The sequence below is a fragment of the Oncorhynchus kisutch genome, linkage group LG10 (genome assembly GCF_002021735.2).
Source record: "Oncorhynchus kisutch isolate 150728-3 linkage group LG10, Okis_V2, whole genome shotgun sequence".
NCBI lineage: Eukaryota > Metazoa > Chordata > Actinopteri > Salmoniformes > Salmonidae > Oncorhynchus > Oncorhynchus kisutch.
In genome coordinates this window covers 57,809,241-57,836,376 of record NC_034183.2, presented here as the reverse complement: position 1 = coordinate 57,836,376, position 27,136 = coordinate 57,809,241, and the positions used below count along the sequence as shown (strand labels likewise).

At 43.5% G+C, this 27,136-nt stretch overlaps 1 protein-coding gene across 2 annotated transcripts in view; it reads left to right on the top strand.

Annotated features, from left to right (window-relative positions):
* Window positions 1–27,136, top strand: part of col5a3a (collagen, type V, alpha 3a) — a 77,217-nt gene that overhangs the window by 30,333 nt on the left and 19,748 nt on the right. The window contains exons 6-39 of one of the 2 annotated variants that reach the window (XM_031834172.1): window positions 1–81; window positions 1,021–1,140; window positions 2,174–2,293; window positions 2,447–2,500; window positions 2,706–2,747; window positions 3,802–3,864; window positions 6,903–6,977; window positions 7,671–7,754; window positions 7,867–7,923; window positions 8,160–8,213; window positions 9,682–9,735; window positions 10,004–10,057; window positions 11,096–11,149; window positions 11,324–11,377; window positions 12,605–12,649; window positions 15,834–15,887; window positions 16,015–16,059; window positions 16,318–16,371; window positions 16,717–16,761; window positions 17,681–17,734; window positions 18,625–18,669; window positions 19,089–19,142; window positions 19,925–19,969; window positions 20,228–20,281; window positions 20,703–20,810; window positions 21,125–21,178; window positions 21,513–21,566; window positions 21,729–21,773; window positions 22,798–22,851; window positions 23,150–23,194; window positions 23,422–23,475; window positions 23,853–23,906; window positions 24,248–24,301; window positions 24,431–24,538. The exon at window positions 1–81 is cut by the window's left edge and continues 312 nt beyond it. In XM_031834172.1, the coding sequence (XP_031690032.1) occupies window positions 1–81; window positions 1,021–1,140; window positions 2,174–2,293; window positions 2,447–2,500; window positions 2,706–2,747; window positions 3,802–3,864; window positions 6,903–6,977; window positions 7,671–7,754; window positions 7,867–7,923; window positions 8,160–8,213; window positions 9,682–9,735; window positions 10,004–10,057; window positions 11,096–11,149; window positions 11,324–11,377; window positions 12,605–12,649; window positions 15,834–15,887; window positions 16,015–16,059; window positions 16,318–16,371; window positions 16,717–16,761; window positions 17,681–17,734; window positions 18,625–18,669; window positions 19,089–19,142; window positions 19,925–19,969; window positions 20,228–20,281; window positions 20,703–20,810; window positions 21,125–21,178; window positions 21,513–21,566; window positions 21,729–21,773; window positions 22,798–22,851; window positions 23,150–23,194; window positions 23,422–23,475; window positions 23,853–23,906; window positions 24,248–24,301; window positions 24,431–24,538 (2,091 nt within the window). The remainder of the gene's footprint in view (window positions 82–1,020; window positions 1,141–2,173; window positions 2,294–2,446; window positions 2,501–2,705; window positions 2,748–3,801; window positions 3,865–6,902; window positions 6,978–7,670; window positions 7,755–7,866; window positions 7,924–8,159; window positions 8,214–9,681; window positions 9,736–10,003; window positions 10,058–11,095; window positions 11,150–11,323; window positions 11,378–12,604; window positions 12,650–15,833; window positions 15,888–16,014; window positions 16,060–16,317; window positions 16,372–16,716; window positions 16,762–17,680; window positions 17,735–18,624; window positions 18,670–19,088; window positions 19,143–19,924; window positions 19,970–20,227; window positions 20,282–20,702; window positions 20,811–21,124; window positions 21,179–21,512; window positions 21,567–21,728; window positions 21,774–22,797; window positions 22,852–23,149; window positions 23,195–23,421; window positions 23,476–23,852; window positions 23,907–24,247; window positions 24,302–24,430; window positions 24,539–27,136) is intronic. The other variant, XM_031834173.1, reaches the window with a different exon arrangement.

The following is a 27,136-nucleotide window of genomic DNA, read 5'->3' as shown; positions in this document are numbered from 1 at the left end:
CCCACACACAGGCCTGACTCTGACATTGAGGACCCCTCCGTGGTGCCCAGTGCACTGCCTGAATCAAAGGTCACTGAGGAGGTAGACTGAAAAGTTACAATGCAGCTCCCCTCCCCCTCCATCCCATCCCTAACAGAGCACTGACCCACTCTCCCAGAATGCCTCATCTACACCCTCTGTCAACCTGCTCCTCTCCTCACTATGACCTCTAACCTAACCAGCACTACCCTAATCACCTCCTCCTCTTCCAGGACTCACAATGGAACACGGAGAATCCCTGCATCCCTCTAGATCTAGATTAAGTAGAATATGCAGACAATCTAGAATTTAGACTGTGTTCTACACTGTGTTATGACACATAGACAACTGTGACTCAATTGTCGCAGTAGTTGTTTATGGGTTGCAAGACATTAATAGGAATCTAGTTGTGTGGATAACACTAGTTCTGTCTTTAGTAGTACTTGTAGTTGAACATACATATCTGAGTAAGTGGTATGTATGAGGTGTTGTGTGTTGTAGTTTTTAGTCTCCTTGACCTAAGCTATACATGTATCCAAAACGGTATGCCTCCTGTGTTGCATTCAGTCTTTCAAAAGTTGTTTTGTCAGCAAATATGTTGGTTAAAAAAAAAAAGTCTCCATGATTGAACTCTCTAAAGCTTATCGTTTGCTACTTTTGCTAATTTGCTGAATTAGCTTATTTTCTTACTCTGGCTGTAATGGCTGTCACAGTCCATGTTATGCTGCCATCACTACCTGGTTGTGAAATATTCCATCACCATAGAATGATTTAATAACACACACTGAGGCTTGCTACATGTATGACCTGCCTATTCCCATAACCAACACCTGTGCTGCTAACTAGCTTAGCAAACTGTACGCTGTGATAGGCTGTGTAAAATGGAAGCCCTGGGCAAACTCAGTGGACTGGGCAGACAGACAGACAGACCATAATGTTTCCCAGTGTCTCCGTGGTTTCTGTTACCATGGTTCTGACCTTAAACGCTCTGGCGTTGTGCAGGAGGAGAGGCTGGACAAAAAGCCCCAGATGGAGGAGTTTGACGACAACTTCTACGGCGACCTGTACGATGACCTCGCCGTCTCCATGGTAACAGTGGGTCCCAATATCAGCGAGTACGAGGTCAGTTGAATTGAGATTTTGATGTACTGTATGTTCATACGGTGAAGCTCAGTTTTAGCACCACCATCATGTTCTGTAGCAGCTCAGTTTTAGCACCACCGTCATGTTCTGTAGCAGCTCAGTTTTAGCACCACCATCATGTTCTGTAGCAGCTCAGTTTTAGCACCACCGTCATGTTCTGTAGCAGCTCAGTTTTAGCACCACCATCATGTTCTGTAGCAGCTCAGTTTTAGTACCACCGTCATGTTCTGGAGCAGCTCAGTTTTAGCACCACCGTCATGTTCTGGAGCAGCTCAGTTTTAGCACTACCGTCATGTTCTGGAGCAGCTCAGTTTTAGCACCACCGTCATGTTCTGGAGCAGCTCAGTTTTAGTACCACCGTCATGTTCTGGAGCAGCTCAGTTTTAGTACCACCGTCATGTTCTGGAGCAGCTCAGTTTTAGCACCACCGTCATGTTCTGGAGCAGCTCAGTTTTAGCACCACCGTCATGTTCTGGAGCAGCTCAGTTTTAGCACCACCGTCATGTTCTGGAGCAGCTCAGTTTTAGTACCACCGTCATGTTCTGTAGCAGCTCAGTTTTAGTACCACCGTCATGTTCTGTAGCAGCTCAGTTTTAGTACCACCGTCATGTTCTGGAGCAGCTCAGTTTTAGTACCACCGTCATGTTCTGTAGCAGCTCAGTTTTAGTACCACCGTCATGTGCTGGAGCAGCTCAGTTTTAGCACCACCGTCATGTTCTGGAGCAGCTCAGTTTTAGTACCACCGTCATGTTCTGGAGCAGCTCAGTTTTAGCACCACCGTCATGTGCTGGAGCAGCTCAGTTTTAGTACCACCGTCATGTGCTGGAGCAGCTCAGTTTTAGTACCACCGTCATGTTCTGGAGCAGCTCAGTTTTAGTACCACCGTCATGTGCTGGAGCAGCTCAGTTTTAGTACCACCGTCATGTTCTGTAGCAGCTCAGTTTTTCATGTGGTCAATGTCATGTGGTCAATGGCACCATGTGATTTACTGGCATGTTGTGTGGACTCGTAGGCTGTAGCGTACGAGGACATAAGTAACGAGACAGAGAACCAGGAGTACGAAGAGTATGAGACGTACGAGGACGGATATGGCTTTGCAGAGAGAGAAGGGGATGATACCTGGGATGGAGAGGTAGGACTCATCAATCATTCAGTTCAACTGTATTCACTCAGAGACTGCTGAGACTGCTGTACATGACCTACAACTGCTGTACACACAGTAGGTCATCAATCACCTCACACGTCTGTTCATGTGTCTGTCCGTCTGTGTCTGTCTGTGCCTCAGGCCAGTGGCAGAGCACTGAAAGGAGAGAAGGGAGAGCCTGCCATCGTTGAACCGGTGAGCTTCAGTATTCAGACAGAATATTGCTCATGGAAATCCATTTTAGGCCCTTAAGATTTTATTTGAGGATTTTTCTGTCAAGTCGGTGTTTTGTTCATGTAATCTTTATGACTCTATAAAGACTATATGGAGTATTTATGTTGAAATATCTCTGGTATGTACTGAATGTGTTTATATCTCATATCTCTGTGATGTTGTGTAGGGTACACTGGTGGAGGGAGCAGTCGGCCCCCCAGGACAGGAGGTAAAACCCTTGCTCCAAGTCATTACCACTACATCATATTACATTGATACTACATTGAAACTACATTGAAACTACATTGAAACTACATTGATCCTACATTGATCCTACATTGATACTACATTCATAACTATTACTCCATTGTATTGCCCACATTGTTACTACATTGATTCTACATTGATATTACATTTAAACTACATTGAAACTACATTGATACTACATTCATACTACATTGATACTACATTGATATTACATTGATACTACATTGAAACTACATTGATACTACATTGATATTACATTGAAACTACATTGATACTACATTGATACTACATTGATACTACATTGAAACTACATTGAAACTACATTGATACTACATTGAAACTACATTGAAACTACATTAATGCTGCATTGATACTACATTGAAACTATATTGATCCTACATTGATACTACATTGATACTACATTGATAACTATTACTCCATTGTATTGCCCACAGTGTTACTACATTGATACTACATTGATACTACATTGAAACTACATTGATAGTACATTGACATTACATTGAAACTACATTGAAACTACATTGATATTACATTGATACTACATTGATACTACATTGATACTACATTGAAACTACATTGATATTACATTGAAACTACATTGATACTACATTGATACTACATTGATATTACATTGATACTACATTGATACTACATTTAAACTACATTGATACTACATTGATACTACATTGATATTACATTGATACTACATTGATATTACATTGAAACTACATTGATATTACATTGAAACTACATTGATACTACATTGATACTACATTGATATTACATTGATACTACATTGATACTACATTTAAACTACATTGATACTACATTGATATTACATTGATATTACATTGATATTACATTGATACTACATTGATACTACATTGATATTACATTGAAACTACATTGAAACCACATTGATAGCTAATACTCCATTGTATTGCCCATATTGATACTATGGACCAGTGCTGATTGACTGTGTGTTTATTCTCCAGGGGATTCCAGGTGGACAAGGACCAATGGGTCCCCGAGGACCCAGTGGAGACCCAGGTGATTTGGTGAGTATCCTCACCCGTGGAGTATTGACCCATAGTGGACTGTCCTCTGGGACAGTATGACCACAGTTAGGGTCCACAGGGACTGTCCTCTGGGACAGTATGACCACAGTTAGGGTCCACAGGGACTGTCCTCTGGGACAGTATGACCACAGTCAGGGTCCACTGGGACTGTCCTCTGGGACAGTGTGACCATAGTCAAGGTCCACAGGGACTGTCCTCTGGGTTTGACCGTAACCACAGATTGACCACAGCCTACACAAACAGGTCAGGGATGCTGTGACCTCACTGTGGTCTTGACCGTAACCTTCCTGGGCTTAAGGGACTAAAGGACTGGTGATGACTCATGTGTGGGTTCGACCTAATTCTCTCTGTTGGACTGTGTGTGTATGTGCATGCCTTTGTGTGTTTGTGTTCCCTCCCTGAAAACCGCCTCGCTCCCACAGACACAAACCAACAGATGCTCAGTCGTCTCTAGTGATCTAAAGGATCTTTAATGATGTTGTTGTAGTAGAAAAACGTGGAGGTCTTCTCACCTCAAATCAAACACATCAAATCAGATCATCAAACAAACTCTTTCTTCGTTCAAAGCAGATCAGAAACAAATGTATAAACAGTGTTCCATAATCCTGCCTATCTACAATATTTCATCTTCATTGTTTGTTATGCCTTACAGTATACAACAGTATTCTCAGTGTGACAGATACTGCAATAAAGGTTCCTATTGAGCCTTTGTCTCTGCTGCAGAGAGTCTAGGTGATTGTCAGTTTGGGATTAGCTCTAATTCTTTATGAGGTGCTTATGGGTACATTAGGCTTCTGATAGGGGCATCAAGCGGAAAATCATCAACTGTTTCCCCTCCTCTCTAGAGACAAGCTAATTGATATGAAACAAAGAGTGAGTGACATGCCCTCTGGAACTGAAGCAGAGGTTGTTATAACAGAGATTGGATTTCAGGGATCATTCTCATGTGTTTAGCCTTATGTCCACATTGGAACACTGTATTGTACATACTTGTGTTTACAGCCCTGTATTGAACATACTTGTGTTTACAGGCCTGTATTATACATACTTGTGTTTACAGGCCTGTACTGTGCATACTTGTGTTTACAGGCCTGTACTGTACATACTTGTGTTTACAGCCCTGTATTGTACATACTTGTGTTTACAGCCCTGTATTGTACATACTTGTGTTTACAGCCCTGTATTGTACATACTTGTGTTTACAGCCCTGTATTGTACATACTTGTGTTTACAGGCCTGTACTGTACATACTTGTGTTTACAGCCCTGTATTGTACATACTTGTATTTACAGGCCTGTATTGTACATACTTGTGTTTACAGCCCTGTATTGTACATACTTGTGTTTACAGCCCTGTATTGTACATACTTGTGTTTACAGCCCTGTATTGTACATACTTGTGTTTACAGGCCTGTATTGTACATACTTGTGTTTACAGGCCTGTACTGTACATACTTGTGTTTACAGCCCTGTATTGTACATACTTGTGTTTACAGCCCTGTATTGTACATACTTGTGTTTACAGGCCTGTATTGTACATACTTGTGTTTACAGGCCTGTACTGTACATACTTGTGTTTACAGCCCTGTATTGCACATACTTGTGTTTACAGCCCTGTATTGTACATACTTGTGTTTACAGGCCTGTATTGTACATACTTGTGTTTACAGGCCTGTACTGTACATACTTGTGTTTACAGCCCTGTATTGTACATACTTGTGTTTACAGGCCTATAATGTACATACTTGTGTTAACAGCCCTGTATTGTACATACTTGTGTTTACAGGCCTGTACTGTACATACTTGTGTTTACAGGCCTGTACTGTCCATACTTGTGTTTACAGGCCTGTACTGAACATACTTGTGTTTACAGGCCTATAATGTACATACTGGTGTTTATAGGCCTATAATATACATACTTGTGTTTACAGGCCTGTACTGTACATACTTGTGTTTACAGGCCTATAATGTACATACTTGTGTTTACAGCCCTAGAATGTACATACTTGTGTTTACAGGCATATGATGTACATACTTGTGTTTATAGGCCTATAATGCACATACTTGTGTTTACAGGCCTGTACTGTACATACTTGTGTTTATAGGCATATAATGCACATACGTGTGTTTACAGCCCTGTATTGTACATACTTGTGTTTACAGGCCTGCACTGTACATACTTGTGTTTACAGCCCTGTATTGTACATACTTGTGTTTACAGGCCTGTATTGTACATACTTGTGTTTACATGCCTGTACTGTACATACTTGTGTTTACAGCCCTGTATTGTACATACTTGTGTTTACAGGCCTGTACTGAACATACTTGTGTTTACATGCCTGTACTGTACATACTTGTGTTTACAGGCATATGATGTACATACTTGTGTTTATAGGCCTATAATGCACATACTTGTGTTTACAGGCCTGTACTGTACATACTTGTGTTTACAGGCCTATAATGTACATACATGTGTTTACAGCCCTGTATTATACATACTTGTGTTTACAGGCCTGTACTGTACATACTTGTGTTTACAGCCCTGTATTGTACATACTTGTGTTTACAGGCCTGTATTGTACATACTTGTGTTTACATGCCTGTACTGTACATACTTGTGTTTACAGCCCTGTATTGTACATACTTGTGTTTACAGGCCTGTACTGAACATACTTGTGTTTACAGGCCTGTACTGGACATACTTGTGTTTACAGGCCTGTACTGTACATACTTGTGTTTACAGGCCTGTACTGTACATACTTGTGTTTACAGGCCTGTACTGTACATACTTGTGTTTACAGCCCTGTATTGTACATACTTGTGTTTACAGGCCTGTTTTGGACATACTTGTGTTTACAGCCCTGTATTGTACATCCTTGTGTTTACAGGCCTGTATTGTACATACTTGTGTTTACAGGCCTGTATTGTACATACTTGTGTTGTTCACTGTATAAACCCTCATACAGTCATAACTAGTATCCTCCTCCCTCCCTCTCTCTCTCCCTTTGTCTCTCTCAGGGTCCTCCAGGACGTCCTGGTTTAGCTGGGGTTGATGGGATACCTGGTCCTCCAGGAACAATGCTGATGTTACCAGTAAGAATTAGATAAAACTCTCATCATTTAAACTTCCTTCAGCTGAACACATTCTCATTTTCAGTTCCCATTGACTATGGCTGAATCCCAAATCACTCCCTTCCCCTCTGCCCACAATTTGAGCATTCACGCGCACCTCCCCCATTTGCACAAGTGTCCAATAGCTGAGGGAGAGAAAATGATCAAAGGTGTAGGGGCTAATTAGACCCTCAGATAGCAGGGCTGCAGGCTTCAGGGCTGCAGGCTTCAGGGCTGCAGGCTTTACTATCCTGACACACACTGAAATATTTTTTGTAGCATGTGCAATTTCATACGAAAGAGATGTGCCTGATTATATGCCACATGCATCTGTTTTAACTCTGACAGGTTTATATCCTGTAAAACGGACAGGAGGGATTTGTTCATTTGAATTTCATGCTGTTTTATTATTTAAAAGTGAAACATGAGTTGCATCATTCAGGTCAAGAGTGTGCCCAGGGAGAGCCCTCCGAGGGAGTTGGTAGGGGTGTGGGGGGTGGTTTGGGGATTCCCCACATGTGAAGCTGTCCTGAGGGAGGGCAGTGACAGCTCTGAGCCACTAGGTGGAGCTGTGAGATTGAATGCTGATGAGGCCAGGTTAAATCTACATTGTGTATTCCCATAGACTTATACTGCGTGTATTTAGGTTGATCACTCTACCCCTTCCTCATGTAGTTCCAACATGGTGGTGATTCTCAGAAGGGGCCTGTGGTATCGGCCCAGGAGGCTCAGGCTCAGGCCATCCTGCAGCAGACCAAGGTAACGGCCACCTGTCCACTACAACTATAACCTGGAACATCATTACTGCTTTTACATTAGAAATGAGCCTTAACTTATCTAACCATGTCCTTCTTACCCTTGTTTATTCCAGATGTCGTTGAAGGGGCCCCCAGGTCCACTGGGTCTTACAGGGCGACCCGGCCCACTGGTAGGATACCCACCTAGTTCAAACCAAAGGCCACAATCTTCAATTCTACCTTATTCTCTATCTACACCTGGCAGATACTCCCATATCTACAGTCCACCACAACCACGTTGACCACAGCCCCTTTTGTCTCCATGCACATACAAACACTCAGCAGTCTGATCATCACTAATGTGACTTAACAGGCTATTCTTTATATGTCCTTGTTTGGTTTGACTGTCTTTCCTCTCGGTGTTTAGGGTCTTACTGGTCCCTCTGGACTTAAAGGTGACGCTGGAGATCATGGCCCCAGGGTAAGAGGATATTCTATTTTGACTTGCTACCACAGAGCAGTCAAGGTCCATTTAGATTTTGATGTATCCTGCTGGTCCTCACTCTCTCTCTGTCCCTCTCTCTGTCCCTCTCTCTGTCCTCCCCCTCCCTCTTCATCTCTCTCCTCCTTCTCTCCCCCTCTCTCTGTCTATCTTTCTCTCTCCTCCTCCCCCTCTCTCTGTCTATTCACTCCCCTTCTCCTCCTCCCCTCTCTCTGTCTATCTTTCTCTCTCCTCCTACTCCCCCTCTCTCTGTCTATCTTTCTCTCTCCTTCTCCTCCTCCTCCCCCTCTCTCTGTCCCTCTCTCTGTCCTCCCCCCTCCCTCTTCATCTCTTTCCCCTCTCTCTCTCTCTCTCTCTCTCTCTCTCTCTCTCTCCTCCCCCTTTCTTCGTCTATTCTCTCTCTCCCTCCCTCTCTCTGTCTATTCTCTCTCCTCCTCCTCTATTCTCTCTCTCTCCTCCTCCCCCTCTCTCTGTCTATTCTCTCTCTCCCCCTCCTCCCTCTCTCTGTCTATTCTCTCTCTCCTCCTCCCCTCGCTATGTCTATTCTTTCTCTCATCCTCCTCCACCCCTCGCTATGTCTATTCTCTCTCCTCCTCCTCCTTCCCCCTCTCTGTCTATTCTCTCTCTCTCATCCTCCTCCTCCCCTCGCTATGTCTATTCTCTCTCCTCCTCCTCCTCCTCCTCCTCCTCCTCCTCCTCCTCCTCCTCCTCCTCCTCCTCCTCCTCCTCCTCCCCCCTCTCTGTCTGTTCTCTCTCTCTCCTCCTCCTCCCCCTCTCTCTGTCTATTCTCTCTCTCTCCTCCTCCTCCCCCTCTCTCTGTCTATTCTCTCTCTCTCCTCCTCCTCCCCTCTCTCTGTCTATTCTCTATCTCTCCTCCTCCTCCCCCTCTCTCTGTCTATTCTCTTTCTCCTCCTCCCCCTCTCTCTGTCTATTCTCTCTCTCTCCTCCTCCTCCCCGCTCTCTGTCTATTCTCTATCTCTATCTCTCCTCCTCCTCCCCCTCTCTCTGTCTATTCTCTTTCTCCTCCTCCTCCTTCCCCCTCTCTGTCTATTCTCTCTCTCTCCTCCTCCTCCCCCTTTCTCTGTCTATTCTCTCTCTCTCCTCCTCCTCCCCTCTCTCTGTCTATTCTCTCTCTCCTCCTCCTCCCCCTCTCTCTGTCTATTCTCTCTCTCTCCTCCTCCTCCCCTCTCTCTGTCTATTGTCTCTCTCCTCCTCCTTCCCCCTCTCTGTCTATTCTCTCTCTCTCCTCCTCCTCCCCCTCTCTCTGACTATTCTCTCTCTCTCCTCCTCCTCCCCCTCTCTCTGTCTATTCTCTTTCTCCTCCTCCTCCTTCCCCCTCTCTGTCTATTCTCTCTCTCTCATCCACCTCCTCCCCTCGCTATGTCTATTCTCTCTCTCCTCTTCCCCCCCCCCCCCCCCCCCCCCCTCTCTGTCTATTCTTTCTCAGGGTCCCCATGGTACCCCAGGTCCTGCAGGACTCAACGGGAAGTTAGGAAAGAGGGTGAGACTTCTTAGTGAGCTGTGTGACATTGTCGTCATGCTCCAGATACCCAACTGTGGACTGTAACTCTATACAGATGTTCTGAACTGTTGTTGTACTCTTTGATCAGATATACAACCAACTGTTACTACAACACGTCTTTTCTCTCTCGCCTGGCCTGTCCATTCATTGACAGTAGTGTCAGTGGTAGTGTGTAGGTTATGAGTGTTAGAGTGTGCTGTGTCCCTGGCAGATGGCTGTGTTACTCTGTATGTGTGTCCTCTCCTAGGGCCGGGCCGGAACGGATGGAGGGCGTGGAGCACCGGGGGAGACGGGGGGAAAAGTAAGCTTCCTAAAATCACATTTCATCACAGTGCAGTGGGTGAAAATCAGAGTAAATTGTGTTAAGGCAGAACCTCCGCTGCTCAAGTTTGTTTGTTTGTGTGTAGTGTACTGTACCTACACAGTGGATAGTTTGTTTGTGTGTAGTGTACTGTACCTACACAGTGGATAGTTTGTTTGTGTGTAGTGTACTGTACCTACACAGTGGATAGTTTGTTTGTGTGTAGTGTATTGTACCTACACAGTGGATAGTTTGTTTGTGTGTAGTGTACTGTACCTACACAGTGGATAGTTTGTTTTGGGATGAACTGCACTTGTTGTGTCGGGCAGTTAATCTGACTGATCCAATTTACTATGTGTTCTTGCGAGTTAGCAACAGAATTGTGAACAAATGAATGTTTCCACGGGAATTGTTGAATGAGGTCTTCATTTTCACTTGCTAAATAACCCTAGAGCTATCAGAGGTTCTAATATTGAGTTTAGTAGCCATATTAACCACGCCAGCGATTCAATAGTTTACAGCTGCAGGAAGAGCTTGGCAAATAAATGACGCTCCCCTGGACAGCAGTGTCTTTATCGGTCAGAACAGTGTTCCAGAACAGCTAACACTCTGGGCTCGCAGTCCCAGCCAGAGACACTACACACACACACACACACACACGGAAGCCAGAGTATTAGCTGTTCTGTGCTAAAACACTGTTCTGACAGATAAAGACACTGCTGTTCACACACACACACACACACACACACACACACACACACACACACACACACACACACACACACACACACACACACACACACACACACACACACACACACACACACACACACACACACACGCTGTTCCCAGTCAGAGCTAATAACACACGGCCAGATGGGAGAGTCCACAGGGAAGGTATCTCAATCTATTGTGTGTGTGTGTGTGTGTCTGTGTGTGCGTATGTGCGTGCGTGTGTGTGCGTATGTGCGTGCGTGTGTGTGTGTGTGTGTTGTAACTATGTTTCCATCTCATGCTCTTGGGTCTATTTATCCTCAGGGGGACAGAGGCTTCGACGGACTGCCAGGTCTCCCAGGAAACAAGGGCCACAGAGTGAGTGAGGTCTAGCAACCCAAGTCTCTACTGTCTGTCTTTCTCTCCTCCTGAGACTGTGTGCGTGTTTTGACATTTATGTTTGGGAAGCATTTGTGACTGCTGATGTGTTTAATGGCATTGAACATCAAGTCTACATATGCCTTACACAGTATATCATGTATGTTCTCCTAGGGGGAGAGAGGGAAGCCTGGACCACATGGGCCTGATGGAGAGTCAGGAGAAAAGGTGAGGACATAAAGCAACCATAAATGTACTATAGGGTCCTGCTGAGTAACCATACCCAGCATCCCATTCAGCAAAGTAAACATACCCAGCATCCCCTTCAGCAAAGTAACCATACCCAGCATCCCCTTCAGCAAAGTAACCATACCCAGCATCCCCTTCAGCAAAGTAACCATACCCAGCATCTCCTTCAGCAAAGTAACCATACCCAGCATCCCCTTCAGCAAAGTAACCATACCCAGCATCCCATTCAGCAAAGTAAACATACCCAGCATCCCCTTCAGCAAAGTAACCATACCCAGCATCCCCTTCAGCAAAGTAACCATACCCAGCATCCCCTTCAGCAAAGTAACCATACCCAGCATCCCCTTCAGTAAAGTAACCATACCCAGCATCCCCTTCAGCAAAGTAACCATACCCAGCATCTCCTTCAGCAAAGTAACCATACCCAGCATCCCCTTCAGCAAAGTAACCATACCCAGCATCCCCTTCAGCAAAGTAACCATACCCAGCATCTCCTTCAGCAAAGTAAACATACCCAGCATCCCCTTCAGCAAAGTAACCATACCCAGCATCCCCTTCAGCAAAGTAACCATACCCAATATCCCCTTCAGCAAAGTAACCATACCCAGCATCCCATTCAGCAAAATCCAGGAAACATGGACCCCATGGGAAGACACAGAATTTGAATTCCATTTCTATGTGTGTTTTATATGGAAACCAGAGCCACATACCGTTCTGTATAATATACGTACATACATATTATACGAAAAAGTATGAAAACTAATGTAACTCTGGACAGGAGCGTCTGCTAAATGAGAGAAATGTCAAATGTATTATGTTATACATGTGGATCCAGTTGAAACCCCTTTTCCACAAGGCAAGGTAAAAGTGAAGGACGCCATCACCATGATCGGTAGAGGAAATTCTCCCGAATTAATGCATCTCTGTCGTTCTGGCTTTAGTTCACTCAACAACAAGCAATGCAAATATCAATGATTAAAACCCAGTGAGGATTCTAAATTAATTTCAGACAAATTTTCGGCTATTGATGATGAATTGTGTTTTTTAGGACAAGGCATGTTAGTTATGTGAAAGGGGAATAGAGGACGGGTGTGATGTATTACGTAGACATATCTGTCAGTCAACTGATTTCTTTAATGACAGATAGGCACATGAAGAGAGGACAGTATTCTCTCTCTGTTGACTCTTTCTCGTGACATTTTTTAGGGTTTAGATGGACCCGTAGGGCCGACTGGACAGCCCGGTGAACCTGTGAGTAACCACGTCCAAATGCAGCTTCGGCACATTCTGCGCACACACACACACACACACACACACACTTTCCTCCACCCATCAGGTGGCTCTATGACCGCAGTGTGCTGATTGTCTACGATTCACACTCCATCTTTATCCCAGCAGGTGAGGAGGAGGCCCAGTGGGGCTCTGCCTCTCTAAATGGATCACCCAGCGACCAGAGAAATAGAGGACTGTATTAGACATGTTAGGAAGGCTGTGTTAAGGCTCACACTGAATGTGGATCTACCGATCGTTTACCGTTCAGCGCGCTGTTGAGGTCGTCTGAGTCAGAATCTTGTGAAAATGTCATTTTCCGTGATTCAACATGTAAAATCGGTTTGCACTCAGTTCGCAACTACAGTACTCTCCGCAGGCAAACGCTTTTGGTGTGTCTGAGCCCTTAAACCAGGGAGAGACTCAGGGGGTTTAGATGAGAGATGGGGGAAGGGGGAGAGAGGGAGGGAGATAAATGTGAGAGAGGAATTCAGTGGGTGGTGAATGAGATAAGAGCGAGTTAGAGAGTGAAGGAAAGGGAGAGAGAGATGGTAGAGATGAAATCCTGGCCTGAATGATTATATTTCCATATCAATCACTTCAAGGGAGATCACAGATGTGGCTTTGGAACAGGTGGCTTGGCCGAGGTACAAAGAGTGATGCTGACAAAAACAACACACGCAGAGACACCCCCCAACCCGCTTCACACACAATCACTCTCACACAGACACACACACTCACTCTCACACAAATACACACTTGCCCATATGCGCAGAGGCACATTTAACTCACTCTCCCTCAGACACTACTAACACACACTCAAACATACTTACAATATCTCTCAAACACGGACACACAAATGCATGATGAGCACACAGGAACACACACAAACACGCATACAGACACACACACATATATACTGTATATACAGTACCAGTCATAATTTTGGACACCCTTACTCATTCAAGTGTTTTTCTTTATTTAAAAAAAATATTTTAAATTGTAGAATAATAGTGAAAACATTAAAACTATGAAATAACATATGGAATCCTGTAGTAACCAAATAAGTGTTGAACAAATCTAAATATATTTGAGATTCTTCAAAGTAACCACTCTTTGCCTTGATGACAGCTTTGCACCCTCTTGGCATTCTCTCAACCAGCTTTATGAGGTAGTCACCTGGAATGCCTTTCAATTAACAGGTGTGCCTTGTTAAAAGTTCATTTGTAAAATGTCTTTCCTTCTTAATACGTTTGAGCCAATCAGTTGTGTTGTGACATGATAAGGGTGGTATACAGACGACAGCCCTATTTGGTAAAACACCAAGTCCATGTTAACAGCTCAAATAAGCAAAGAGAAATGACAGTCCATCATTACTTCAAGACATGAAGGTCAGTCATTCCTGAAAATTTCAACAACTTTGAAAGTTTCTTCAAGTGCAGTCGCAAAAACCATCAAGCGCTTTGATGAAACTGGCTCTCATGAGGACTGACACAGGAAAGGAAGACCCAGAGTAACCTCTGCTGCAGAGGTTAAGTTCATTAGAGTTACCAGCCTCAGAAATTGCAGCCCAAATAAATGCTTCACAGAGCTCAAGTAACAAACACATCCAACATCAACTGTTCAGAGGAGACAGTGTGAATCAGGCCTTCATGGTCAAATTGCTGTAAAGAAACCACTCCTAAAGTACACCAATAAGAAGAAGAGACTTGCTTGGGCCAAGAAACACGAGCAATGAACAAGACTGGTGGAAATCTGTCCTTTGGTCTGATGAGTCCAAATTTGAGATTTTTGGTTCCAACCGCCGTGTCTTTGTGAGGCGCAGAGTAGGTGAACAGATGATCTCCGCATGTGTGCTTCCTACCGTGAAGCATGGAGGAGGAGGTGTGATGGTGTAGGTGTGCTGTCCTGGTGACATTGTCAGTGGTTTATTTAGAATTCAAGGCACACTTAACCAGCATGGCTACCACAGCATTCTGCAGTGACACGCCATCCCATCTGATTTGTGCTTAATGGGACTATCAACTGTTTTTCAACAGCACACCACACTGCCCATTCACGCCTGGAATAAAGGAACACCTATGTGAGAATGCTATTTATTAACTACAGCTCAGTGTTCAACATCATAGTGCCCTCAAAGTTCATCTCTAAGCTAAGGACCCTGGGACTAAACACCTCCCTCTGCAAATGGATCCTGGACTTCCTGACGGGCTGCCCCCAGGTGGTAAGGGTTGGTAACAACACCGCGCTGATACTCAACACGGGGGCCCCTCAGGGGTGCGTGCTCAGTCCCCTCCTGTATTCCCTGTTCACTCATGACTGCACGGCCAGGCACGACTCCAACACCATCATTAAGTTTTCTGATGACACAACAGTGGCAATGATGAGACAGCCTATAGGGAGGAGGCCAGAGACCTGACCATGTGATGCAAGGACAAAAACCTCTCCCTCAACGTGATCAAGACAAAGGAGATTATTGTGGACTACAGGAAAAAGAGGACCGAGCACGCCCCCATTCTCATCAACGGGGCTGTAGTGGAGCAGGTTGAGAGCTTGGCGTCCACATCACCAACAAAGTAACATGGTCCAAGCACACCAAGACAGTCGTGAAGAGGGCACGACAAAACCTATTCCCCCTCAGGAGACTGAAAAGATTTGGCATGGGTCCTCAGATCCTCAAAAGGTTCCATCGAGAGCATCCTGATGGGTTGCATCACTGCCTGGTATGGCAACTGCTCGGCCTCTGACCGCAATGCACTACAGAGGGTAGTGCGTACGGCCCAGTACATCACCGGGACCAAGATTCCTGAAATCCAGGACCTCTAAACCAGGCAAAATCAGAGGAAGGCCCTAAAAAGTGTTAAAGACTCCAGCCACCCTATCAAAGCAAAGGGTGGCTACTTTGAAGAATCTCAAATATCAAATATATATTTTTTGGTTACTACATGATTCCATATGTGTTATTTCATAGTTTTGATGTCTTCACTATTATTCTACAATGTACAAAATATTAAAAACAAAGAAAAACCCTTGAATGAGTCGGTGTGTCCAAACCTTTGACTGGTACTGTTTCCTGTACCTATATTTCAGTCATCATTTGAGGACGTACACATGAGCTTATATGAACCTGATACAGTATTGATCAGTGTGCTGTGTTTGACTCTAGGGTGCCAGAGGACTTGTCGGACCCAGAGGGTCCCCTGGGCCACCTGGCCAGCCAGTAAGTCAACATCCAACCTTCACCTTAATGCTGTTCCAATGTGCAATTGAACACCCTTCAAACCAGTCTGACATTAATAGATAACATCAAATACAGTTAAATCTGATTACCTGTCTTTCTCTTTCAGGGTATTACAGGTGTGGATGGAGTTCAAGGGTCAAAGGGCAACCTGGTCAGTATTTTTAACTTAAAATGGGACTTGTAGTTTTCATGACCTCAAAATGACAACAGTTGATCCATGATGACTATAATGGGTGAATAAAAGCTTTCTAAAGCTTTCTAAAGATGATGTTTATGCAAAAGCATTGACCACAGTGGAGTAGCAGTCCCATGACCCTGTTTAGGATTCCTAGCATGTGGGGCTCTGACCATGTGACCGGGGTTGTGTGAAGAGAAAGTGTGTGTGACACTTCTTGTTGTTTTGTCTCAGGGGCCACCTGGAGAGACAGGGCCCAGCGGTCAACAAGGAAATCCTGGATTACAGGTAACCTGTAATCACACAATGTCAACACACAACAACATGTTGTCAAAAACATCATCCATAAAAAACACAGTCTCAACACTTTCTTTTTCTACTCTCTCTTTCTCTTTCTAATCTCTCTAACTCTCTCTCTCTTTCTCTCTCTTTCTCTCTCTCTCTTTCTCTCTCTCTCTCCCACACACACACACACACACACACACACACACACACACACACACACACACACACACACACACACACACACACACACACACACACACACACACACACACACACACACACACACACACACACACACACACACACACACACACACACTTACCTGATTCATGCTTTGTTCTGGTCCAGGGCCTTCCTGGTTCTCAGGGTCCGATCGGCCTGCCAGGAGAGAAGGTAGGCACCATGCATCTCTCTTCATTTCAGATTTAAAGACCTGATCTTGTGACCGCTATCAGCTCCGCCCCCCAGGGGAGGCTGGCCTTGAACGCTGTAACCCAGTACCAGCCACTCCTGGCTCCCATTCAGATTACGGAGGACACATGACAGGAAATGAATATCCAGGAAACACACACTGGAACACACACACAGGCAGGCAGGGAGTCAGTGCTGTGCTATCACACACCACAGCCTCCTCACACTATAGCAGGGCTACTCAACTACTATTTCCTAGGTGGTAAAGGTCCAGATGGATATTGTCTTCATCGGCGTAGTAACAAACCCCCACCTCGTGACCCACATGACCCCAGACTGTTCACTCTCCTCTTGATGGCAGAAAGAACATTTAGCAGTTCTTAACTAAATTTCCCTGCAATTCTTCTACACATATTGTCATGGAGCGGAGAGAAAATGGTGCAGTTTTAAAGCTCATTTCCTTCAGTTTGTGTCAACAAAATCCATGGGGGCCCCCATGGGCATATAATCTGGCCATGATAACTACAAGATTTAGATAGCTGGTTAGCCTAACAAACATGGGTTAGTTGATCAACTGTGCATTTCTGACAGATTAGAAATAGCTCTCTAATGTCTGTCAGTGAATGACACAACAAGAGGAAAACTTCCCATATACTACCAAATGTAAAACATTGCACCTTGTGAATTCTAGTTACAGCTCTCAACCACATTAATACATTGAAAGGCCAAGTTTTTAAATGATTTCTTTTTAAAGTCGGTAGCCACCGGTTGAGTATGGCTGCACTAGAGGCTATTCATAGTCAAAAACTCATATACCCTGTATCACATTGTTGTTACCCTTGACATTGATTTGAATATACAGTACGTTTCACCACTCATGATCTGTCTCTGTCCCCCACAGGGTCCCCAGGGGAGCGGTGGACTGCAGGGACTCTCTGGTATCGATGGCCCTACTGTAAGTACATCCATCTGATTCTTCAGCAGCACTAACCTTACCAGGGTGCATTACCCCTTCTCCACCAGCAGGGGAGAACAGAAGGCAGTAGGAAAGATCTCTACCGCAGCATTTCAATTAGCTCTATTGAATGATGGATCTGTTTACAAAAGGGCTTAGCTAAACGTCCATCCACATGGCTTTACGTAACAGGAAACAGGGCTTATGTTTCGTGTGTACTGTCGTGTTCTGCAGACACAGCACCCTCCAAGTCCCCCTATACGTTGTTCTGTATTCCCTTTGCTTTGCACCCTCCAAGTCCCCCTATACGTTGTGCTGGATTCCCTTTGCTTTGCACCCTCCATGTCCTCCTACACGTTGTGCTGTATTCCCTTTGCTTTGCACCCTCCAAGTCCCCCTATACGTTGTGCTGTATTCCCTTTGCTTTGCACCCTCCATGTCCCCCTACACGTTGTGCTGTATTCCCTTTGCTTTGCACCCTCCAAGTCCCCCTATACGTTGTTCTGTATTCCCTTTGCTTTGCACCCTCCAAGTCCCCCTATACGTTGTGCTGTATTCCCTTTGCTTTGCACCCTCCATGTCCCCCTACACGTTGTGCTGTATTCCCTTTGCTTTGCACCCTCCATGTCCCCCTACACGTTGTGCTGTATTCCCTTTGCTTTGCACCCTCCAAGTCCCCCTATACGTTGTGCTGTATTCCCTTTGCTTTGCATTGTCCATCAAGCTCCATTGATTGGTTCTAAAAACAGACTTGGAGATCTGTGGATAGTTATAATAGTAAGGTACCGCCGGCTGGTACAATGATGTATTACTTGTTATAAACACGTGTGAGCCTTTATGATGTCTCATAAGAAGACTTCTAATATGCTATGTCTGTTCAATGTGTGCAGGGCCATCCAGGAAGAGAAGGCCCTCCAGGAGAGAAGGGGCTCAATGTGAGTTACAGTACAGCCCGTTAGACCTGCCTGGGTCATCATACCACTGTGCTGTCATATAAACGTCCATATTATCCAATCACGGTCACTGAATGCGTTGCCATCGGACACTCCCTTCCACTCCAATCATGTTCGTCCACGTTAGCTCGCCGTCATCATCGTCATCACTCCCGTTGACTCATCCTTTTCAGCATTGTATTTTCACAATGCCATCGTCATTGAGCAGTCACGTCAATCTATTCCGCTCATCAGCGGTATGGTAATGATCATAAAGTGCACTCGTCCTCATTGTCCAGTCAAAAGCACTCATTGCCATTTTGCGATTTGACTACATTCGCCCAACACAATTGCTCACTAGCATCTGTATAATGGATAGTGCTTTTCAGACAGATGAATCCTGATGTTGTTTTGTCATACAGGGTTTGCCTGGAACCCAAGGGCCTGTTGGTTATCCAGGGACTCGTGGTGTCAAGGTGAGTCAGATGCTATGTAATGGTCACGGTTGAAATGTCCTCAAATGTACCGTGCTGACAGAGATAGCCATTCCCTCAGACATTTCAATCTCTCTACCTGTGATGGACATGTTGTGGGAGTGTGTGTGAGTGTGTGATTGACAGTTGACAGGTTCAGAGAGAGCAGGTGTATTCTCAGGAGGGGATCTAATGACAGTGGGAATAACGTTTGATGGACAGTAGAAATGACAATGTTGGATAAGAGAGGAACGTGTTTATGTGTGTGGGGGGTGGGATTATGTTGTGTGTGTGAGCGTGTGTGTGAGTGTGGAGGTGGGTTTGTGTGTGTGTGTGTACTCGTGTACGTGCGTGTGTGTGAATTTAGCGTATACACATGGAATTCAAATTTTGTCATTGCTGGGAATGCTTACTCACTCAAAGTAATATTCACGCCACCAGTATTCCACCTCTAGGTCACTGTCGTTAAGGCGCAAGCTGACCTCGTCTGCAATCGTTAATAGAGGGTCAATAACTGGTCAATAGCAGGGCAATGACAGGTTAAGAGCAAATCAATAGTCATTCATAAGTCCTTCTCCAGGGTAAAATCATGGTGTTTCTTCCAGTAGTTGTAGCAGTAAAATACAATAAAAACATGGTTTAGTGACAACCCAAGCATAGTACTTGACAGTACTTTTATTTACTTCTGACTACAGTACTGTAGTACAGTATCGTCTTGAATGGTGATTATCAGTGATATTGTGGCCTGTTCTGATTCTATTTGTATTTGAATGTCTGTTTCACAGGGGGCTGATGGAGTGAGAGGTCTGAAGGGGAGTAAAGGAGAAAAGGTGAGAAAATAGTCATTTTCACAGTAATTGTGCTGTAAAACTAGAAGAATAGGCGGGATTACTCACAGTCAAAGTACCAGTTGTCTCACTGTCAGATACTGTAAAGGCATCTCATTTCTACTTCATGGTTTATTATGACATCCCCCATAGAGATTTAATAGATCAGACACCTGCCAGATCTCAGTACTGTGATTCATGAATCATCAGGAATCATTAGAAATTAGAAATCACTGTCTTCTTCTCCTCTTCACATTGCAGGGTGAAGATGGCTTCCCCGGGTTCAAAGGTGACATGGGCCTCAAGGGAGACAGGGTGAGAGTGTACCTACGCCAGACTACACACGCTTCAGATCAGTTTTCATTATGAACAAATAAGGTATTTTATGTAGAATGAGATGAGATCTCATTTAGTCTGACCTGCTTTTCTGTCTGCTTCTCTTTCTTCCTATCTACCTCTCTTTTTCTCTCTATGTCTCTCTGTCTCTCTGTCTCTCTGTCTCTCTCTCTCGGTCTCTCTGTCTCTCTCTCTCTCTCTCTCTCTCTCTCTCTCTCTCTCTCTCTCTCTCTCTCTCTCTCTCTCTCTCTCTCTCTCTCTCTCTCTCTCTCTCTCTCTCTCTCTCTCTTTCTCTCTCTCTCTCTGTCTCTCTCTCGCTCTCCCTATATCTCTCTCGCTCTCCCTATCTCTCTCTCTCTCTCTATCTCTCTCTGTGATGTGTGTGTGTGTGCGTGTGTAGGGTGATAACGGGGTCACAGGAGGTCATGGAGAGGATGGGCCAGAGGGGCCTAAGGGCCAGTCGGGACCCCTAGGAGAGGTTGGAGGTGCTGGCATAGCTGGAGAGAAGGTACAGAAACATTATTTCACTAGTCTAACATTTACTGTATGTGTCTGGTTATGCAATATGTATGAGTTATTGGGATTATGCAGATGTATGGATATATGCGTGTTCAGCTTGTCGGCTACAGTACATGTAATCACATGAACACCCTGCTTTAAACCATGTCATACAGTATTTGCATGCATTATGCACTTTGTTTTTGGCAATGTTGCCAAGTCAACCATAATGATTCCACTCCTCTTTTCTGTTAATCTCTCTCTCTCTCTCTCTCTCTCTCTCTCTCTCTCTCTCTCTCTCTCGCTCTATCTCTCCTTCCTCAGGGTAAACTGGGTGTCCCAGGGTTGCCAGGATACCCAGGAAGACAGGGGCCCAAGGTGAAATCCAATTCAGAGCTTTAAAACTTTGTTTTACATTAAAACTTTGAAACAGAAAGAAGTGTGTATTTCTTTGGCTCATCTCATTGCTGTCAAATAAAAACTAAAGCATGATAAATTGCTTATTTAAAAATAGGTATTTTATTAATAGTTCATTAGGGACAACAATTCATTAGCGGGTTGATTAATGACGTATTTAAGGCAGTGTGTTTGACTTATGGATTAGATTTTGCTTAATTCGATACTGTGGTTCATTATTAGTTTATTAAATGTTGTGGTTGATGCATGATTAATGTAAGGCTGTAGATGGTTAAGCTCTGTGTGTGTTCTCCAGGGATCCATGGGGTTCCCTGGTTCTGCCGGAGTTCTGGGAGAGAAAGGAAGACGGGTGAGAACCATAGGACCCGTATTGAACCATGCTGAACCGTATTGAACCATATTGAACCGTATTAAACCCTCTACTGTAATTCTCCTCTAACCATCCAAAGATTGGTGAACTGCCTGTACTGTTTTCACTGATAGATGATAATGCTGGATTTCTCTTCTGCAGGGTCCATCTGGTCAAGCAGGAACTGGGGGTCAGAGAGGTCCTAATGTGAGTTAGATTTCTCCTCTGGTCTTACAGCATCTGAGTCTGTTGATCTCTATTGCATTGGGCCTATGGTGAGGTGTGAGTCACGGTTTCTCACCAACTGACATTGCACACCATTCATTTACAATCAGTGGTCATCAACCTTCTCTGAGTCAAGATCACTTGACTCAGCAAGCCGAGATCTACCGCTCAGATAAAAAAATTAACAAAACATAAGCCTATGCAACATTAACCAGTTAAAAACAGTTCAGTAATAATGAGGTTTGTGCAGTAAGGTATAAGGCCCAATACGTTATCACTATGCTTGAATTACCCTGCCAATGTTGTTCCTCTCAGACTATTTAGAAATGATATTTCTAAATTGAAGGTATATGATCACATTGGTAGTAGATCATTTGTTGCATTACTTGTGAGGCACAGCTGAGTGAGCATAATCATTTATTTTACTGGACTGATGGCCTGCATCTGATGGTTAGCATTTTAATGGCTTATCAAAGTGTTGAAAGTCCTGAATAACTTCTTAAACATAAACATACTCATAAAAACAGCAGCTCTTTCCTGTATTCGTTGAATCTCTCTCTAGCCATGTTTTTAAATGTTTAGAAATCCCACATTATCAACTTTGCTGTGCGTTCGAGGCTTCTTTTGACAGCCTATGGCTCAAGGAAACTGTGCAGACAGTGATCTGAGCTATCTGATTGGCCAGCGCTGGGTTTTTGATTTGCTCTCTGGGCCTGCCAGGTAGGTGGAGTTCTACCTTCAGACATTGTTCAAAATGAGAACACTTTGCCTTTCCGGCACCAGGGCTGCTGAATAAAGTACACCTACCACCAGCACTAAACTCATTTTAAGAAATAGGAACGCAACCTTTATTGTTGTTGTTTTTTTTTTAACAGAAAACCAGACCGGTTGGCGACCACTGATTTACGTCATAGGAACTCTCATTCACCCCTTGTCATTTATCCTTCTCCTATGGATGAGTTGTGTTGTCATAAGAAGGATTATGTTGATGTTGTTTTTTTCATAGGGTGCCAGAGGGGGGAGAGGAGCACGAGGACCGACAGGAAAGTCAGGAGACAAGGTGGGTTTAGGCCAGTGCACAGCTGTCTCACAACGAGAGAAGGAACAGGCGCTGTTGTACTGTTCAGCACAGCATGCCATGCCATCTGGTGCAAAGAGATAATACTTACAATACTCTGCAGCTACATGTTTGAAACTGAAATCAGTTATTTCAGGAGTCCTTTCAAAAGACCACCAATGAAATGATTAACAATAGTAAAAAAAAATATTTTCATAAAACTAATGAATAGACCAACAGGCTCAATAACTGTGTTTCTCTCTATCCCAATCCTCCACCTTCTACATGATCCACCAATCAGGGCACCTCTGGACACGAAGGCCCACCAGGATCCACTGGAGACCAGGTAAGCTTCAGTCTGACACACAACCTCACAACCCCAGAGTTGAGCTATAATATAACACAGCTAATAATAGCATATCTAATAATAGCTAGCATAGGATGATAATATTACAACAATACACCCTGGTAGGAAAAAGCATCATAATGCTTCACAGATACATAACAGTGTACGATACCTACTGGTAAAGATAAACTGGATTGAGTCTTTGTGTTGTCTGGTTGATCGTACAGGGACCCCAAGGACCACAGGGAAGGAACGGTGAGGCAGGACCTAAGGGACCTAATGTAAGTGTGATGTGTCAAATGACAAGCAGCTTTTGTTTGTTTTATTTACATTTTTGTATTTAACCATTATGTAACTAGGCAAGTCAGTTAAGAACAAATTCTTATTTACAATGGCGGCCTACACCGGACAAACCCTAACCTGGACGACGCTGGGACAATTGTGCGCCGCCCTATGGGACTCCCAATCACGGCCGGTTGTTATATAGCCTGGAAACTAACCAGGGTCTGTAGTGACAGGAGCCACTCGGGAGCCCCTGCATTGTTTCACATGTTTCTGTTTTTCATTCCAGTCTTATTTTGCGTCTGTCTGTACTGTTTATCTCTATCTAGTGTGCATGTGTGTCTATGCTAATCAAAAGTGCAATATTATTTTTCAGGGAGCAGTAGGAAAAGACGGACTACCAGGTCATCCAGGACAGCGAGGGGAGCCAGTGAGTTAAACTGAGATTCAATGATGACCAAGGAATTATGTGGTTGTTAGTTACTTTTTTGCCTTTGTACAAATATGGACATAGATCACAACACTCATCAAGACCCCTAATAACAACACAACAACAGGCAAGACAAAAGCTGTGGCTTGGATGCTGAATTACTGAAGTGCTAGAGTGGGCTACATATTGAAGTATACTAATCCTATCCATAAACAACTCTCTCTCTCTTTCTCTCTTTCTTTCTCTCTCTGTCTGTCAGGCTGGCTCTTTCTCTCTCAGCTCTTAGCTTTGGGTCATAGCTTCACTTGCTGTTTTCTCACTTGTCATCTCTCCTCTCTCAGGGATTCCAAGGCAAGACTGGTCCACATGGGCCAACGGGTGTGATCGGACCACAGGTGAGTTATCCAATAAGTGATTAGAACTACATTTGTAGTTTGTTTGTGACAATGAAAATCAAACGTATAAATGAGAGCTGTGGGGTAATGAGAACTCCTGTCTTGTTTTGTCTCCGGGGATGTCGTTAGGGTAAATCTGGTGAGACTGGACCTAACGGCGACAGAGGACACCCTGGGTCACCAGGACCCCCTGGAGAGATGGGTTTACCCGGAGCAGCAGGCAAGGAGGGATCCAAGGTGAGTCCGTCGTGTTCATCTTCAGTGAATCATCTTCACCGCCACCATTATCATCTTCAACACTATCATTATTATCATCATAAAAGAAATCTATAGAAGATCATACATGTCTCCTCCAGGACCCTCTCAGAAACGAGATAGGTCACCTCACCTCAAGGGATTTATCCTTCCCACAAATTTCCAAACTGATAAAAAATTCCTCTTTCCATACCTCACTGTGCTCCGTACATTACCGCTCATAAAATATGGATTTTCCTCTCAGTTGATGTGACTGTTGCACTGTACCCTGTGATTTATCACCTCATAAGAGGCCTGCGGTGAAATAGCACAGTTACAAATAGAAATCAAACTGGATGGACATCAGAAATAGAGGAAGGACTAAAAACAAACAAAATATATATTGTAAAATAAAATAAAAATTTAAAGAAATTGTAAAATAGATTGTGTCTGTAAAATGTGTTTAGTATGTATAAGCCGGCAGTAGAATCCAAAGTGTTATTGTTTATTAGTTTACTCCAATCAGGGGAGGGGTGGTAGGGTTTGCGGGGAATAATAAAGGTATATTCCAAAAAAAGTGTGTATATGTATGTATTCATATATGTATGTGTATATTTGAATATATATGAATGTTTATGTATATATACACTACCGTTCAAAAGTTTGGGGTCACTTAGAAATGTTCTTGTTTTTGAAAGAAAAGCACTTTTTTTTGCCCAATAAAATAACATCAAATTGATCAGAAATACAGTGTAGACATTGTTAAAATGTCTTCGGACTGAAATCCCGTTAACGGGATCGATATGACAACAGCCAGTGAAAGTGCAGGGCGCCAAATTCAAAACAACAGAAATCTCATAATTAAAATTCCTCAAACATACAAGTATCTTATACCATTTTAAATGTAATCTTGTTGTTAATCCCAACACAGTGTCCGATTTCAAATAGGCTGTACAACGAAAGCACCACAAACGATTATGTTACCATTTTTCCAGCCAAAGAGAGGAGTCCCAAAAAGCAAAAATAGAGATAAAATTCATCACTAACCTTTGATGATCTTCATCAGATGGCACTCATAGGACTTCATGTTATACAATACATGTATGTTTTGTTTGATAAAGTTCATCTTTATATCAAAAATCTCAGTATACATTGGACGCGTTATGTTCAGTAGTTCCAAAAACATCCGGTCATTTTGCAGAGAACCACATCAATTGACAGGAATACTCATCCTAAATATTGATGAAAATACAAGTGTTATACATGGAATTAAATATATACTTCTCCTTAATGCAACTGCTGTGTCAGATTTGACAAAAAAGCTTTACGGAAAAAGCGAACCATGCTATAATCTGAGAACGGCGCTCAGAGAACAAATACATATATCCGCCATGTTGGAGTCAACAGAAGTCAGAAATAACATTATAAATATTCACTTACCTTTGATGATCTTCATCAGAATGCACTCACAGGAATCCCAGTTCCACAATAAATGTTTGATTTGTTCAATAATGTCCGTTGGGTAAACAAATCAAAACTCACGTAGCGCGTTCACTAGTTGCAGACGAAATGTCAAAAAGTTCCGTTACAGACCGTAGAAACTTGTCAAACAATGTATGGAATCAATCTTTAGGATGTTTTTAACATAAATCTTCAATACATTTCCAACCGGAGAACTCTTTTGTCTTCAGAAAAGCAAAGGAACGGGAGATACCTCTCATGTGAAATGCGCCTGACCAGCGCAGTGACTGCTGGCAGACCTCTGACTCAATCCTCTCTCATTCGGCCCCACTTCACAGTAGAAGCCTCAAACAAGTTTCTAGTTGACATCTAGGGGAAACCTTAGGAAGTGCAACATGACCAATATCCCACTGTATCTTTGATAGGGGCTGAGTTGAAAATCGACCAACCTCAGATTTCCCACTTCCTGGTTGGATTTTTTCTCAGATTTTTGCCTGCTATATGAGTTCTGTTTTACTCACAGACATCATTCAAACAGTTTTAGAAACTTTTTGTTTTCTATCCAAATATACTAATAATATGCATATATTAGCAACTGGGACTGAGGAGCAGGTAGTTTACTCTGGGCACCTCTGGGCACCTTATTCATCCAAGCTACTCAATACTGCCCCCCAGCCATAAGAAGTTATTAATGTTGTAAATTAATATTGTAGCTGGAAAGGGCAGATTTATAATGGAATATCAACATAGGTGTACCATTTTGAGCCTGTAATCGAACCCACAAATGACGATGCTCCAGATAATCAACTAGTCTAAAGAAGGCCAGTTTTATAGCTTTTTTAATTAGGACAACATTTTTCAGCTGTGCTAACATAATTGCAAAAGGGTTTTCTAATGATCAATTAGCCTTTTAAAATTAAAAACTTGGATTAGCTAACACAACATGCCATTGGAACACAGGACTGATGGTTTCTGATAATGGGCCTCTGTACACCTATGTAGATATTCTATTAAACAAAATCTGCCGTTTCGAGCTACAATAGTCATTTACAACATTAACAATGTCTACACTGTATTTCTAATCAATTTGATGTTATTTTAATGGACACATTTTTTTGACCCCAAACTTTTGAACGGTAG